The 17092-nt window shown below is 45.9% G+C and overlaps 1 protein-coding gene across 1 annotated transcript in view; it reads right to left on the bottom strand.

Moving 5' to 3' along the window:
* The window catches only part of ADAM12 (ADAM metallopeptidase domain 12), a 382969-nt gene that overhangs the window by 39719 nt on the left and 326158 nt on the right, over positions 1–17092 (bottom strand). Inside the window, exons 14-19 of the mRNA XM_069101636.1 lie at positions 11131–11316; positions 10892–11027; positions 10681–10696; positions 8697–8805; positions 8397–8595; positions 4420–4497 (exon numbers count right to left, since the gene is read on the bottom strand). Of these exons, the coding sequence (XP_068957737.1) occupies positions 4420–4497; positions 8397–8595; positions 8697–8805; positions 10681–10696; positions 10892–11027; positions 11131–11316 (724 nt within the window). The remainder of the gene's footprint in view (positions 1–4419; positions 4498–8396; positions 8596–8696; positions 8806–10680; positions 10697–10891; positions 11028–11130; positions 11317–17092) is intronic.

Below are 17092 nucleotides of genomic sequence, written 5' to 3'. Positions count from 1 at the left end.
GAGAGAGAGAGAGAGAGAGAGAGAGAGAGAGAGAGAGAGAGAGTGTATTGCTTCCATTTACATTCAGACTCCACACCTCTTTCTCTGGATGGGGACAGCCCTCTCCATCATGAGTCTTTTGGAGCTGTCTTATAACCTTACATCGCTGAGAGGAGCCCACGTCAGTCTATCCACGTCAGTCGTCACACAGACGTTGTGTCTGTTATTACATATGATGTTCTCCTGGTTCTGCTCCCCTCGCTCAGCATCAGTTTATATAAGCCTCTCCAGGTTATTATGAAGTCTGTCTGCTCCTCAGTTCTCATAGCACAATAGTATTCCATTACATTCATAGACCACAACTTGTTCAGCCATTCCGCAATTGATGGGCATGGGAGTTTCTCTTAAAAATGAGGGAAGCCTCCCTGAACTTTCCAGGTTTGGAATCCTCCCCCATGAGAACATCAGAGTGGGAAGGGACCACAGAGGCACCTGTCCAACCTGTCTCTGACCAAGGATCCCCTCTATAGCCCTAGTATTTACTGGACAAGCTCTATTGACGGGGAACTAACTACCTTCCAAGGGTCCCCACCTCACTTTGGGATGGCTCTGATTGTTGGGAAGCACATAAATATATCAATGCGCTTCTTGGGAATGTCTGCCTAAGCTCCCAGGTCAAGCAGAACAAGGCCTGGGGAAGCACATGACCCTTCTGGCCTGGGTCCACATTCCTGTAAAATGAGAGGCTTGGATATCACAGCCTCTCGGGTACTGTCTAGACATAAATCTATGATCCTCTAAGCCATACACATACACACACCATATATGTGTATTCATGGACTTTGTAAAGCTGTTTCCCCACTCCATTTACATGCTTGAGTCCCTCATTTTATTTTAGGGGAAAATTCTGACTACAGCATTACCAGAAGCACAAAAAGTCCAGCCATAATGTCCAGACCCCACATCACCAAGAGTGGTTTCACACAGTGGGACCACTCGCTATGTGTTTAGCACATAGTAGGTGCTTCTTAAATGTTTACTGATTGGCCAACACGAATGACCACTGGTCATCTTGTCACCAATGTTAGGTCTGTTGATAGAGATTGTTGATTCTTCCGTGGGACTGAGATATGATTGCTCAACATCAATAATTCAATAAGCATTTATTAAGTAACAAAAGCTAACATTTACATAGAACTTTAAGGTTTCCAAAGTGCTTGACAAATATTATCTCATTCAATCCTCACCATACCCCTGGGAGTTGGCTTCTATCACTATAACCCCCATTTTACAAAGGAGGAAATTGAGGCGCTCTGGTAGGCTATTTGGATTTAAAGACAGAAATGAAATAGCCTTTTTCCTTAAGAAAAAAGGCCATGTGGTGTAGTGGATAGAAACATGGACTTGGGGTCAGGAAGACCCAAGTTCTTACTCCATCTGAGACCCTTACTATCTGTGTGATCCTGGGTAAGTCAGTTTCCTCAGTCATAAAATAAAGACCTCTAAGATCTCTCACATATCTAAACCTATGATCCCTGGATTTATGCTAAGAAGCATGCATTCTATTGGTGGGGTCTGGGAAGAGTTGTGCTACAGCCAGCTCAGGACAGCTGATTGTTAAATTTTCATCGAGAGCATTTACACCTTGGAATTCTGTAAATGCTATAAATAGGGACCTGATTTTTTTGTTTTGTCAATTTTTTTTACTCTTAAAGTGATAGTGAAAATGTCAATAATGAAGATTGAATGTAAAAGAGTATTGCACTATATCTCCCTGCCTTTCTCTCTCTCTGGAGAGCTGGCTGTTAAACATTTACCAGCACACCACAATTTGAGGGGCTGGAAGGGAGAGATAGAAAACATACACAAAGTATAAGCTCATCTGAGGAGGGCATCAAGTAAGGCTCTCCATAGGAGACAGCCCCTGGACTGAACCTAGGAGGAAGGAATCGTGAATGTACCTGCATCTGCACTAACAGACAAAAAAAAAACTCTTTGGTGAGTTACCTTTTATATGACTTTTCTTAAAACAGTAAGAATCTTCAAGGTTTGATTATGGTGATGAAGATGTCCCATATCCTGATAGCAGTATCAAAAACATTTTTTGCTGCAGGTAATGTGGCATCATTGGTCTTGGAACTAGAATGGACTTCCAGACATCATCAAATCCAATCTGTAATTAGCCCCACTTTTAATAATGATGGAGTTGGCATTGCTATATGGTTTACTTGTCCTCAAAGTGCATATCCTAGCTTCAAGTTGTGTCTCTCAGAGACCTTCCCTCAGAGACACACTCTCTCCTTCTATCAATCTCTCCTGGAACCAATTGAATGCATTTGGCAAGATGGTGTACTAAGGGTAGGCAATGACCTTTGAGCCCCTGAGGGAATGCTATTGGTAAGCTTGGTGTCACAAGCACAGTACTCTAACAGTCCACAATTAAGATCCTTAATTATTCATAAAGCCTCAGATCAGCAGAAAGGAGGTGGGGGTGGGGAAACGAGCCCTGAATCCATAGTCCCACAAAGGATGGGGATGGTAGAAGACTGAAAGCCTTGTGACCAGTCCTGGAACGTGTGATGAGGGAGAGGAAGGAAAAGTGGAATGTCTGATAGGACCTTGAATTTCAGAGGTTTCAGTGGATGGATGGGTAGGATCCTGTGACCCAAAACTTTCCAGCCAAGTTTAGTCCAGGAGGAGGGAAGCTCTCAAGAAGCAAAATCTGAAGATGCAAAGGGAAACAATTCTGAAGAGCAGGAAAAGAGAGGTTTTCTAGAGGGACCGATATGGATGCACAGGGAGCTCACCGACCAACTTAGATGAGGACAAAAAAAGGAAATGGAAAGGAAAGGAGGTGCCAGAGGCTGAGGGAGGTGTTGGTCCTGCCCCAGCCAGACCCCACACCATGTCTTGTCCAGAGAAAGGTAAACAGGGTAGGGAAGGCACTGAGTTCATGACATCTGAGAATGGGTTGAGAAAACTGGGCACATTCAGACTAGAGTAGACAAGGCATGATGGGCCACTGGAAGGATCTGAAGATTGGTCATTTGTAATGGCAAATAGACTTGAGCTGGAGAGTCCTAAGAGGTCGTTAAGCCTAACTCCCTCTTTCTACAGGTGAAGAAATGGAGGGCCCCAGAGTCGAAGTGAGTTATACAAGGTCACACAGTACCAGACTCCAAATCCCAAATTCTTTCCCCCATACCACAATGACTCATGAGTTCCCTTTGGACCCAGAGAACAAAACTAGCAAGGAGAGAAAGTTGGCGAAAGGCAGATTTAGGCTGGATATCAGAAAACCTATTCTCACAGTGAGAGCTGCCCTGAGGGGGAATGGGCTGCCTTGGGCGATGAGTGGTTCCCTTCCATTGGATAGTGACTTTCCTGGGGATTATGCACAGGGGATTCTGGGTGAAGTCTCAGTTGGACAAGCTGCCCCTGAGCTCGCTCCTAGCTCTGAGATTGTAGGATTCAGTGACTGGGACTTGAGAGGTTGGGAGTCTGGTCCCTGTTTTGCCAGTAACGAGGTGTGTGATCTTGGGTTAATACTTCCTCTATCTGGGCCTCAGTTTCCTGATTGGGTAAAAAGAGTTATGATCTCCACAGCTCTTGAAGCTCCAAAAAAAAAATTCTATGATTTTATTAAACCCATAGCTTATCAGCTGAGTTTACAGGAAAGATACTGTAAATTTCTTTTGATGCTGTGATTTTTTGCAATTACTTTACAATGATAAAAAAACAAAAACCACATTTTCCATGGGAATGATCGGCAAAGATTTCCATGTGTCTAAACAGAGTTTGGGGCATGATTTCTGTAGCATCCATTTCTGAGAAACCAATGAACCCTAGCATGGCAAATTAAGATTAATATGGCCTAGTTGGAGATACTTAAGCTCATCATGAAAAATGAATTATGTTTTCAACAATTAAGGTCATTTTTTCCCCTCTCAAAGTTCTGCAGATGGAAATAACCAAGTTCTCTTGCTCAAATCCATTGAATGTCCCACAAAAGAGGGTTGCCAGGGGCTTCTTTGGAAGAGAAGAGGAATCCTTTTAGAAATATTTCAATTCTGACACATTGTGACAGCTAATGCCTGAAAGAAACAGCTCTGTTTGAAATGTTAATGGGAAACTCTTCATGAAGGACGGTTCGTCTTAAAATCATTTTGAGGATGACAAAAATCCTTTTCTCTATCACTGAATGTTAATTTAAAAGATAATTACTTCTCAATCAGATTTTTCTTTGTTAAATAAAAATCACATTTTATTTCTGATATGATATAAAGGTCATGGAAAATTAATATCTTTGGGGAAAATATTGAAAAGACATTAACTGGCTTATTATCACAAGAAATTCTAAGCCCAAAGCTTTAAGGAATCGGTGATTCATCGCTCAGCTGGGTGTTGATGGCGGACAAGAAGAGTTTCGGCAATACTTACTCCACGCCCGTGGCACTTGGTGGCACATTCGTGGACCCCGAATACGCTGATGTTCTGACATCGGCGATTGAGGCAGAGCTGGAAAGAACGAGAAAAGGACATGAGACATTTTTTGAGACACGGGTGTCAGGAAAACACAGGCACACGCCCATGTGCCAGGAGACGGAGGGAAGGTTGTGATCACCTCCATATTACTTCCCTGTCTCTCACCCAGAGCAGAGGATCTGTCTCAGTTGGAAGGAGCTCAGAGGCCAGCGAATCCACCTCTGGTCTGACCAAGAAACTTCTCAAGACTGTCCCTGAGAAGCGGCCATCTGGTCTCTGCTGCTGAGGGGAAGCCACCCACCTAGAGTGGTAGCCGGTGCCAATGGGGGACGTTTCCTCGATGTTAAATTTGCCCCTCCTCCCATTCCACCCCTCACTCCTGGTCCTGCCTCTGGAGCCAAATGGCACCAGGCTCATCCCTCTCATGCAGAAGAGCCCTCAGGTAGCTAAAGACTGGGGGCTCAGTTCCTGGAATCTTCCCGTCTCTGGGACACGCATCCCTAAATCCTTGAAGCAATCATTGCAGGGCTAGGACTCGAGGCCCTCCCCCACCCTGGCCATCTTCCTCCTCCATTACAGCCATATACACATGGTCTGGGCACGGCTTATGACCTTGGGCAAGTTACATAATGCCTCATCTGAAGGAAAAGGGGGCTGGACCAGATGGCCTCTGCCACCTCTTCCTCTAGGACCACGTTTCTTAAGAGATGCAGAGCATGAGATATCAGAGGGCATGTTCAATCACTGGCTAGAATGTAGCAGACAGAGCACTGGATTTGGAATCAGGAAGACACAAGTTCAAATGCTGACGCAGTTACTTACAAACTGGGTGACCCTGGACAAGTCACTTAACCTTTGCCTCAATCTCTCTCTATAAAATGGGGCTAAGACTAGAACCTCCCTTAGAAGGGTTCCGTGAGTGTCAGGGATGCGTGTAAACACAAGGAATGTGGGTGATGGGCTTTGCAAACTTGAACCACCAGTTAGTGTTACTGTTGCTGCTTCTTACTTCTCCCTTTTCCAAGGGAGGTGGGTTGGGCACTCGGACCTCAGCCACGGCCCGGCTGAGCTGAAACCATTTCCCTACATTTATTATTTCTTGGCTTGCTGATCAAATTTTTGCTAAAACATTCCCCAGTGGTTTCCAAGATTTCATTACCTCCTTCCCAAGGTGGAGAACACAATCCAGGCCCAGGAGGCTGGGCCTGTCATGAGATAGAATGGCCACTGAGCCCAAGGCACAGAAGTCTAATTTAAGCATGTTAGGGTTCAACCCCAAACACTTCTTACATCGAATGACTGTTTCCTTTGGAGAATTCCCTTCACCCTATCACCGCAGCCTAAGCTAGGGCAAGAGTCCCAGCCTCTTGGGAAACACACTCCATATTTCCATATTTCCATTCAGTTCTACTCGTGGCTCCCTGTTTGCAAGACTCTTTCACCTCCACACTTGTGCTGTTTCCCATGTCTGGTGTGCTCTCCCTCTTTCCATCTGTCTTTTGGAATCCCTCAATCTGTCCATTCAAGCATCAGCTAAGGGATCAAGACCTAAGGGAGGTCCCTGCTAATCCCCCTGCTGATGGGGAATCTCCTTCCTCCAGCAGAAATGACTGTGTGTGTGTGTGTGTGTGTGTGTGTGTGTGTGTGTGCATCCATCCCCACCACACCAAAAAAAGTAAACTCTGAGTTCAGAGATGGTTGGCATATAGTAGGTATTTCATAATAGACATATTTGGGGAAGTGAATTGAATTGAAGCAGCCTTACATGGAGATTGTATAACCTGGCCCCTGAGAATTTGCAAAGGAGAATCGTGGGGTCGATCATTTCCATGACAAACCAATAATCAGCAAAAAACAAAAACAAAAATCAAACAGAAACCCAATATTTTTTCTGGCTTCCCCAAATCTACAGCAGTAACAATGAGAACTATTCTACCAAAAGAAAAGCAAAGTATGTGTCTGATTGGGAGAGAGAGGGGGAGGCCATGGGCACTGCATGTCCTGAGTGCAGCCCAAATTAACTGTGTGTCTTTCAGGAGCAAGGCTTGACTCTGGAAGTTAATACAGCTAGCACTGACATGCAGACCTACAATATAAATATTTCAAGTCCTCGTCCAAAGTAGGCCACACCATGTCCTCAGGGGAAAGGATTAGTCTGTGTGGAGGAGAGAGATACCGCTTGGCCTTCTGTGCTTTCAGTAGAAGATGCTGGGTACCCACCCCCTCCTGGCAGCATGATGTTAGGGAAGGATCGGACCGCTGTTTTGCCAGTGAAAAGCAGGCGCTTCCCAAGCATGGGGGTGTTGGCTGCTCTCAACTGTCTTGATGAAAAAATTTTTTTAAAGCCTCTGGACTTTCCTGAGACATTTCATGAACTTATTGTCATTCGCTCTGGTTTATGTGAAAATGGAGTAAAAGATTAGTTACAATGAGATATACATATGTACTTAATTTATTAGACATAAAATATCTTCTGGTATTGTTATTTTTTGTAAAAACTCCCCCGCTCTCCCAGCCCCATATTAAACTTTACTCCTGTTTCTGCTTTCTCCTGCCTTCCTGCAGTCAGCCTATCCATGCATTTCCTTTCCTGGGCCCCCTTTTCCTTACCCTGTCTAACAGCAGAGACCAGACCTAAAGCTTGCCATCAGAGTTCAGAGCTATTGCAAGAGCAGTGCAGTGGAGAGAGGGATGGCTCTGCAGTCAGGGAGACCTTGGTTCAGCCTCAGGCAGCTCAGGTGCCCCCTTCACCAGCTCACCTGTCCCCTCACCTGCCTGCTCTCCCCAAATGTTAGTGCTCTCCCTGTAAGAAAGCAAGGAAGGCATACAGCATGTGGGGTGGATGCCAACATTTGGGAGGACATGGACAGGAATGACCGAGGATGGGCCCACATCATTCAGGAGGAACTTTGAAATCATGAGGTCACACATACATTGGAGCAGCCCCTGAAGAGACTGCTTTGTATCTACTCCTCAGTGCCCACGTTCTGTCTCCGAAGGAGAATGGAAGCTCCTTGAGGGCATTTTTGTCTCTGTATTTTCCAGTACCTAGCAAGGAGCCCGGCACATAGTAGGTGCCCAACAAAAGTTTATTGAATGCTTTGTAGATGAATTTAAATCTGGGTCACTGGGACGAGATGCGTCTGAGTTCCTGTGTCCACAAAATTATAGGACCTTGACATATTGACCTACGGACATGTGTACATAATGCTGCTTTTCATCTTCAAAAGATTTCATAAAGGCTGCCCATCCTGGTTACAGGAATGGCGTTTTCACACTCCAAAAGGACTAGAGAGACCAGCAGACATCTCTGAGACTGAGAGATAATCAGAAACCAAGAGAAGTTCATAATTCCAGGGTAATTTTTCTTCTGAACTGGATGGCATTCCCTTCCTCAAGAGGTGGGTTTAGAAAAGGGCATTTTAAGTAAATGGATATTTTTGAATCGACTATTTTCAGACTTTTGCTTACTTGTGTGTGTGTGTGTGTGTGTTTGGGGGCAGGTATGTAGCAGGTGAGGGTACATCTTTCCTGGGAAAACAATCTCATTACTCTAGGATTTTTTTTAATAAAGATGGTGCACTGTCTTTGATGGCAGACTAACCATAAATGGTGGGCTAGCAGTTGGACTGGATAATTTCTGAAGCACATGCTGGCTTGAGCTTTACAGGGATGCTGTGATGTGATTAGGACAGCGATTAGTCTGCCCACTCTTTGGATGAAGCAGCTGAGGCCCTGGTGGACCACATGATTTCTCTAAGATCACACGGGGAGACACAGGACAAGGACTCAAATGTCTATCTTTCAGTTTTAAGCCCAGTGTTCTTGCCATTCCACGCTGCCTCCTTTCATTCCATCCTTCATGATTAACCATGTAACAAAATAAGACATGACCCTAATATAATTTCATTTCTCCTGGAGGTGAGTCTTACTTTGCCATCTTCACATTTCGTGCCGGCCAGCACGAGCCCAGGGTCGGGCAGGTCATCTCCCAGGTACACATGGGTACCACGGCACAGGATCTTGCCTCCTTCCTGCAGGGGGATGTTGGTTTCTATGGAAACGGCATTGGTACCAATGACCGGTCGACTGGCTCCTCCTTGGCACTGGATTTTCCCACATTTAGCATCTCTGGGAAAGGGGAAACATAACCACAAAGAACCCTCAGAAAGGCCAACCCACTGATTACAGCCGTGATCTCTCTGGGAGGGTTCCTGAGCCTCATCACCTACCGCATTTCACATTTCTCGAAGGAGCTTTTGGAGTCCTTGCCACAGTTTCCATAGGGATCACCAGCAGAGTTGACTCTCTCAAAGCAGATCCCTGGGGCAGGTTTAGCACCTGAAACCAAAGCAAATCAGCACTTTCATCTCCTGCAAATGTTTTTAATAATTTCTTTTGAGCTGTTTTGGGCTTTTTAGGTGAAGGCTAGCTATTTTCTGCATACAGAGAAATCCTCTCCCACATCTGACCCTTCTCTAACTGGCCCTGCTGAATGCCAGGATTCCCACTGGTTTGCAGCATCTCTTAAATCTGTTAAGTGAAGGGTACTTCAGGGTTCATGTATCTCCTGGGGACAGACTGGGGTTAGGTGGCTATTGCCTGTGGATTCCCTGGGGACGTGCATGACTGAACTCCTGCCAAGCCTGATCTAGGTACAAAGGATTCCGACCAGCAGGCTTGCTTCCTCCAGCCCTACCCCACTCAATTCTGGGGAGAAAAGACCCCAGAAGAGCAACATGACTCATGCTTGGACGTGATGAGAGAAGCCCATGGGGAAGTCTCATAAAACACTCTCATTTCCTTTAGTGCTGGCTGGAACCCCAGCTCACTTTACAAGGGAGGGATAAACCACAAGAGGCTGCAGGGGCCTCACACCCAAGAGCCGTCCCAGTGCTGACCAAGGCCCAGAGTAGTTTGGCAGCTGGAGATCCCCCAACACTGTCATGCAAGCATGTTCCCTTCTCTGGCCACAGAAAGATGTGAACTGAGTATCTGCCTTGGCAGGCTTTTAGGGCGATCTCTGATCAGCTGCTCACCAAGCTCTACTTTTTGAAGACCTCATGAGAAAATCAGCAAAAAGCTCCCATATTCTTAGAGAATAAATTTTGCTGTGATTCAAACCAGTTGCTGTGAGGGTGTGCATCTTTCCCCAGGAATGCTGGGATTACAGCTTCAATTAATTACTGGCATTTCACACTCAGAAGCCTGACTAACAGAATCTCCTTCACTGAAAAGAAAGCAATAATATTGCTGGCCAAATGTGGAATCTTGAAAAGATGTGGAGGAAATGGCCCCTTTCTTTGCCTAATATTTTCTGCACTAAAATGAGAAAACTTGGAAAACCAGGGCACCAACATCTAAAATCAATTTTCAAAAATTTATAACTGAGACCTGTTACAGACTGATTTTTTTAAAGCTGGGAAAACCTTTGAGCTTCCTCAATTTTCATCTCTGTCTCTGGCAATCTGTAGGTATTTTTAAGACCTAGTATATAGGTCCTGATTTCCCCAGGGATTCACTTCTAGGCGATGCTTATTTACCTATGGGTCAGTTTATTGACCCATTGATTAAGCATAGTTTGGCATAGTCAATAGAAGGCTGGTCTCTGAAGCAGAAAGCACCAAGTTCCAGTTTCACTTCTGTTATGTTGGCTGTGTGACCTTGGAGAAGTCCCTTCACTTCTTAGGGCCCCAAACAACTCTCAAAGACTGCAAATCCCAGAGGAGATGCTGATTTGCATTGTAGGAAGGGGTAACTTCATTGAGAATTCCCTGACACCACTAATATCACATCCTCCTCTCCTGCTTCCACAAATACACCTGGCACAGGGCTGGGTGCTGGGGTTGCAAAGACAAAAATGAAACAATCCTTTTTTTCTATTGGTAGAGACAATGCGTATGGACTAATGTTTTTGCAAGATATATACAAAAATATAGGCAAAGAAAATATAGTTATCGGGGAGGCACTAGTAGTTGGGGGGACCGGGAAACTAGGGATTTATAGAGGTGAAAAGGGAGGGCATTTCAGGCATGAGAGAGGGCCTTGCAAAGGCGAGGAGATGAGAGATGGAAGGTCATGTGAGGAATAGCAAGAAGGTCCATCTGGCTGTATTGTGGGATGGAGGAGGGAGAACAATAAGCCTGGACAAGTCAGCTGGAGCAGGACCATGAAGGTCTGTAAGTGCCAAAGAGAGGAGATGGTACTTTACCTTACGGGTCAGCTTCTCGAGCTGGGAAGTGACACGGTCAGAATCAGGATGTAGGGATATTCAGAGGAGGGAGAAAGACAGGGGGCAGGGGCAGATGTGTTGTGTGGGCAAGGCAGTTAATGGTGTTGCTCCTTTCTGATGTAAACATTTTGTATATTGAAAGGGGCAAAAAAGGAACACTTGTGTGAGAAACCAAAGTAGCAGGGGGAGAACCACCTGAACAATGTGCATATGACTGCTATCATCATCATCATCATCATCACCATCACTATCACCATCATCATCATCATCATCATCATCATCACCATCATCATCATCATCATCATCATCATGATCATCATGAGTGAATTCTCTTTAGAGAATTGATGTAAGGAGTTTGATGACATTCCAAGAGGCTAGGAAGGCATGGTAGTCACCAAAAGTAACAACCTTTAAGAGATCAGGGATCCCCTGACATGCCCACAGAAAGCCGAGAATAGATTCCCTTGGGTGGTTCCCCCTCACTGCTGCCCTCAAGCAAAGGCTGGATGATGACTGTTGGGTGTGGGTTGGACACTCTAAGAGCGATGCCAGCCCAGGGGCTGAAAGGCTCCCAGAGCCCGTAGGACTGGCTGTCCAGACCTTCTGCCACTCCTGAGCCACTGTTGTGGAATTGGGCCAAGTACATGCACTTGAAAGGTACGTTGGCCCAATTCCACAACACTTTACTAAGCCTCCACAGTGTGCAAGGCTCTGTATGGGGATATTGAGGACCTGCCCTCAGGAATCTGACAATTTCCTAAACCAAACAGGACAAAATATGTCAACTGAGGATGGCTGATCCATAGGATAGCCAAGGAGAAAGTTTCTAGGTCTTATTCATAGAGAGGTCTGTTACTTCATGGACGCCACATTCAGCTTGTGGTCAGCTGTGGACTTCTGGTCTTTTTTTCTCTCTTTGCTCATGGACTGTCTTTCCCTATGCTGTGCTTCTATGTCCCTAAAGGGGGCAACCTTAACTCATCTTTACAAATTAACTCTGTTTCCATGGGGCCGTTTTTTCTCCAACTTGTCAGTTTTTGTGAATTCTAATTGTGATTATTTTTAGATCACAAACAACTCCCCAGTTTTGAGAACGTACATTTCTGGTGTTGGTTTCTTGTGGTCAGTCTTAGCTGGTGAAGTCCTAGAAGACATAGTGTGTTTATCTCCATCAGTGGATAGAATCTCAGGGTGCTGCCACCGCTGCCCTAGGGCCTGGCCAGCTGCTGCTCTCCCTCCCTCCTGGTCACTTCTCAGTTCCCAGCACGGTGACATTCCCTCCTCTGCCTTCTCTTCTCCTGGATATTTCCTCTCCAAGTTTTCATGCTGCTTCTCCTCCTGCCTGTCTGGCCACGCCTTCTCATTCTCCTTTGTTGGCTCCTCAAGCTGGGAACCCATGAGATGGCCCTGGGTCCTCTTCTCTCCCCCCTCTGTATTCTTTCCCTTGGTGATCTCATCAACTCCCAAGGACTCAATTAGTTCTATGCAGATGTTCCCCAGGTCTATAGATCCACACCTAACCTCTCTCCTGAGCACAGGTCTTTCATCACCAACTGCTTTTGTCTTAGAGACCCCGATGAGGAATATTTTAGTATTTCTCCTTTCCACCAATCACAGCCTTCTCTGGTGACTCCTGATAACAAAATCAGAACATATTTTTTGCTGTAAAAGGAAATTAAGCCTTAGTTTTCTTTTTCTTGTGTTCTTTTCCTTTGATCATTTACTTTCTCCTTTATTTTTGTCTTTAATTTTTGTTCTTTTTTCCTTCCTCCCCTCCCTCCATTTCTCTCTCTCTCTCTCTCTCCTCCCCTCTTTCCCCTCTAATTTTACCTTGGCTACAATCTAGCTTCGTAACCTTGGGCAGGATATTTTCCTTGTTTTCTCCTCGGCCACATGGGATGGTTGGCCTAGATGACACCCAAGGTCCCTTCCAGTTCTAAATGTACAACCCAATTTGATATCACTTTAGTAGAGAAACTGAAATAGGAGTTCTCCCCCCACCCCCCCATTTTCTCATTTATGATGATGGTGGCAAAAAGTCATGTGGAAGTCTTCTAGTGGGCTGGAGACTCCTTGAACTCCACAAGTCCAATTGATTACACGTTGCCATGGAAAACGGCAGCCTTCTTCCCTTGTAATTAACCCTTTGCTCATCTTATGCATGTAAACTTCTCTCCCCTCATCCCTGCTCTAGGGAGAATTATAATGTACTTATAAAAACCCCTGTAAATGGATCAGTCCCTTGCCTTCCTTAGATGACCAAAAGATGAGGTTTTCAGCAGTTTCAGTTGTATGATCTACTTTCCCTAAAAACCATTTGGGATCATGCACTTGGAGGATGAAGTGGTTCCTGGCTGGGCAGAGGGAAGGGGAAGGGGCAGGAAAGGAGAAAGGAAAGAGATGGATTTTCGAACAGGATTTAATAAAGCACAGAAGTTGTGACAGAATCAAATAGAGAGAAGGGTCGGGTTTGGCAATAAGGATGCTGGTTTTTCAGAATGAGGAGGGCCCAACAAGTATCAGAATGAGGCAGAAGGACAAGGAGGAGGAGGAGGAGGAGGAGGAGGAGGAGGAGGGGAAGGTGGAGGTGGAGGAGGAGGGGAAGGAGGAGGAAGAAGAGGAGGAGGAGGAGGAGGAGAGAAGGGGTTTGGAAGAGAAGAGGAATATTTAAGCACAGCCTGGGAATCCAAACCCAACCACTGGGCCTGAGGTTGGAGAAGCAGGCCCAGCACATGGTAAATAACAGACCTGGAGGCTTTGTACACACTCTCATTGAGTCCTCTCAAGACCCTTCCAGCTGGGTGTTCTTATCATCCCATTTTTACAAACAAGGAAGGTGAAGCCCAGATGTGAAGAGACTTGCTTAGGGTCACACAGCTGGGTGGTCCTTCTGCCTCTTAGTTCAGATCTCCATCTACTAAGCTACCCAGGCCTTGGGTAAAAATGGGCCAGGCTAGCTACAAAATTAGATTTACAAGGTAAGTCATCTGTTTAAATGATCCAATAATTTTCTACTGTCCTGTTTATGTAAAGGTCCTTTTAAAGGGGGCTTTGGGTGTGCCTCCAGGGTCTCCTTCTTCTTGGACCATCCCCACCATTTTTACTGCCCCCAAACCCATTATGGGTCTGAACTACTCTCCAGACACTGCGCTGGATGATCCTCTATATGGATGATGCCCCTGAAGAGCAGGGATTGTCCCACTCTTCATATCTGTACCCTCAGTGCCTAGTACAGTGTCGAACTCCCAGGAGGAACTTCACCAAATACTTATTGATGGGTCAATTCCTTGTTCTGTGAAGTTTAGATTCAGCCAAAGGGCTGCACTTGAGGACCTAGAGGGCCACATGAGGCCTTGAGGCCGCAGGTTCCCCATCCCTGGCCTAGTTATTAATTGCTCTGAGCCCTCACTTGGGACAATTCCTCACATTAGGCAGAGGCTGGACTGTCTTCCTAACTTTGCATTTATATATGTCTCTAATTAACCCCTGGCCTCTTTGTAGTTGAGGTAAAGTTCAGTTCACTGGAAATGTTTGGATGCTGTAATAGCCGATTATATTACAGTGTCTATGGAGAGAGAGGCAAGGAGAAATTGGGGAGAGAGCTGACCTTTTTAGGGCCTTTCTCCATCCTGGGGCTTTCACTCTTACTGAAATGCTTGTAGAGATCATGGCTGGCTCTCTGCCATGTTTCCCTTCTCTACCTTCTCTTCCCTTCTCTTCCCCCCAGTGGTGCTGGAATGCCATGCTTGTGTCCTTATCAAAAGACTTTTCCACACTTTGTCTAAGACCTGTGGGATTGATATTGGGGGCATCTTAAGTGTGGATGGCTGATTAAATCACTCAATCTCCCCCCATCTCCATATCACATATGTACAAAATAAACCCAAGGTAATGGGGCATGGGGGAGGGGAGGCTCTTGTAGCTGGGGAGTCAGCAAAGGTCTCAAAAGGTTCTCTATGTGTAAAAGCTTTTCACAAGAAGGCCCCTGTGTCCTCAGATTGGCCCACACGACTGTGCAGAAGAAAGACAATCTGAACTCTTCAGGGTGAAGCCCAGTCTGGCCCTGTCACCTCTGACCTAGCTGACAGTGCAGGTCCCCCAGCTGGGCTGGCAGGGACTGAGGCTTCCTGTGACGATGTCCCCAGTAATCCTGTGTCATGGTCACATCCTGTCATTGATCAACAAGTGTAGATACCACTGACGTGGAGAGGAAATGGGAGCAAGCCCTAGGGGATGTACAGGGCCAAGTGACCTGAGTTCTTCTCATTTCCTCTGATGTGGAGGCCAGAGGGTAAAGGGCCTTGGGGATCACTGAGACCGAGGAAGGCTCTTCACTGCCTGAGCTCACCAGGCTTGTCCTAGCACACCTGAGATTCAAACCCAGCTTGGCTGTCTCCAGGCCCTGGACTGTTTCCACTGAAGAATCACAGAATTTCTGAGTCACAGGGGTTTCAGTGGCTAATGTGTCCAAATGATTTCTCAGACAAACAAAAAACAAAACCATACCTTCTGAATTGCTCACTACACCCCCTGCAGCATGCTCCACTCTTCGGTGGCTTAAATCGTGGGCATTTGTCTTTGGGCCATTTCTATCCCTTCTTGCTCCGCCCTCAGGGGTCAAAGAGTACAAATCTAGGTTCTGCTGTATAGCTGGTCCTTCAGGTACTTGAAGAAGACTTCCCTTCTCTTTTCCAGACTCACTATTTCCATTTCTTAGACCCGACCCTCGTGTGCATGAACAGAAGCTTTCACCTTCTCTGCCTTGCCTAATTCAGCGCTCCTCCTTTTTCGGTCACTCCTAACTTGCCGATAGCTTGGGGACAGATTTTCCTCGAAGGCAAGATGTGTTCTGGCTCTCTTGCCTTGGGAATGGTTGCCTTTAGAACATGTCTATGTCTCTGACAAGTTCAGGATCTGCCACCTCAGCAAGTTTTGACATTTTGCAAAATATATCGACTTGCCAGAGGCCTTCCAGAGAGTGTTTGGGATGAACAAGAGGAAGGGAAATGAAAGGAAATGAGGATGCAGCCGTGGGGAAGGAGAGGAAATGTCAGCAAGCAGCAAAGATGGAGGAAAAGGCTCGGGGAAATGGGCAGCTCAAGGGAATGTGACTAAGAGTCCATTGCTTTGGAAAGAAGACGGCTTATGAGCTGGTTCCAAGATGGAGGTCTTGGTCAATGAATGAGTTTGGGTTTTTTTTTTATTCCACTGGGTGATGGCCACCTAAAATGCACGCTGACTTAGGGCTCAAGGAACCAACATCTGGAAAGAACCACCCAAACAATGGAGGCTTCAGTGATTGAGGAGAAAGAAGGCATGAAGACCCCTTTAAAAAAAAAAAACAGGAGCATGCTGAATACAGACAGGCTAAAGGCTTTTTCTACTGCTGAGTCAGTTGCCATGGTAACATTGAAAAGTGAGAATCCTGGGAAAACACAGACAGGAGCTCAGAGCAAACTTGTTGTGATGGACCCAACTCCCTGTGCCAGACCCGTCACTGACTTCTGTGATCTCACATCCATGCTAAAAGCAACCCTTGGTGCTTAGCATATAGCAGGTGCTTAATTAATGCCTGTTGAATGGATGAATGGACCAGGTGAGACTCTCTTAAGCCAAACCCAGGTCTTTATTCCCCGGGGGCTGGGATCACCTCATAAGATGCTCTGAATGTGTACATGTCCTAAGGACAGCTGGGCCTTGGGGTTTTGTTGCCAGGGAAGAATACTACTTTGCACAAAGAACCAAAAGCCAGATCTCAGACTCAACACACACACGCATACACTGCTCACTGATTTCCAACCTCCAGGAAAAGGCATCGTCAGCAATGGCAGAATTGGTGACTGAAGAGTTGAGTCAGAGTAGCAGCCAAGGTTATGGGATTCTGTTTGCTGCCATTCATTTCTTCCAGGGAAGTTACTTTGTCAGGAAATGGATGTAACAATGCTACTCTGGCCATTTACTCTACTGACCTCTCCTTGAATTGAATTTGGTCATGGGGATGACTAAGAGTTCAAAGTGAATAACTTCCCATAGAATGAAAAACCATTTATAAACCATCCCGTGATCATTCAATATGAGAACCCTGCTTTATTAAAAAAAAAAAAAACAGAACAAAGGAAAAAAAAAAGAACAACCTGCCAGGCAGATTGGGATGATTTGGGTGAAATGGCTCTCCTCTCTCCGAGCACGGCAACGCCAGCAAAAGGCTGCTGAGTCACCGGGGAGGACAGCCCAGCCCACTTACTCGGCAAAAAACAACAGCCCATTAAAATCAAGTCCTGCATTGGCGAGCACATTTCATCCACAGTGATCAGGGAAGCTGATAAAAGAAAAGAAAGAAGGCACCTGGGAAGGGAGCTCTGGCAGCACCATCCATCTCAGCATCCTTGGAAGTCA

The sequence above is a fragment of the Petaurus breviceps genome, unplaced genomic scaffold, assembly GCF_028583685.1.
Source record: "Petaurus breviceps papuanus isolate PSGF00001 unplaced genomic scaffold, PetGlider_PUasm1.0 490, whole genome shotgun sequence".
NCBI lineage: Eukaryota > Metazoa > Chordata > Mammalia > Diprotodontia > Petauridae > Petaurus > Petaurus breviceps.
This window is presented reverse-complemented; position numbering and strand designations above follow the sequence as displayed.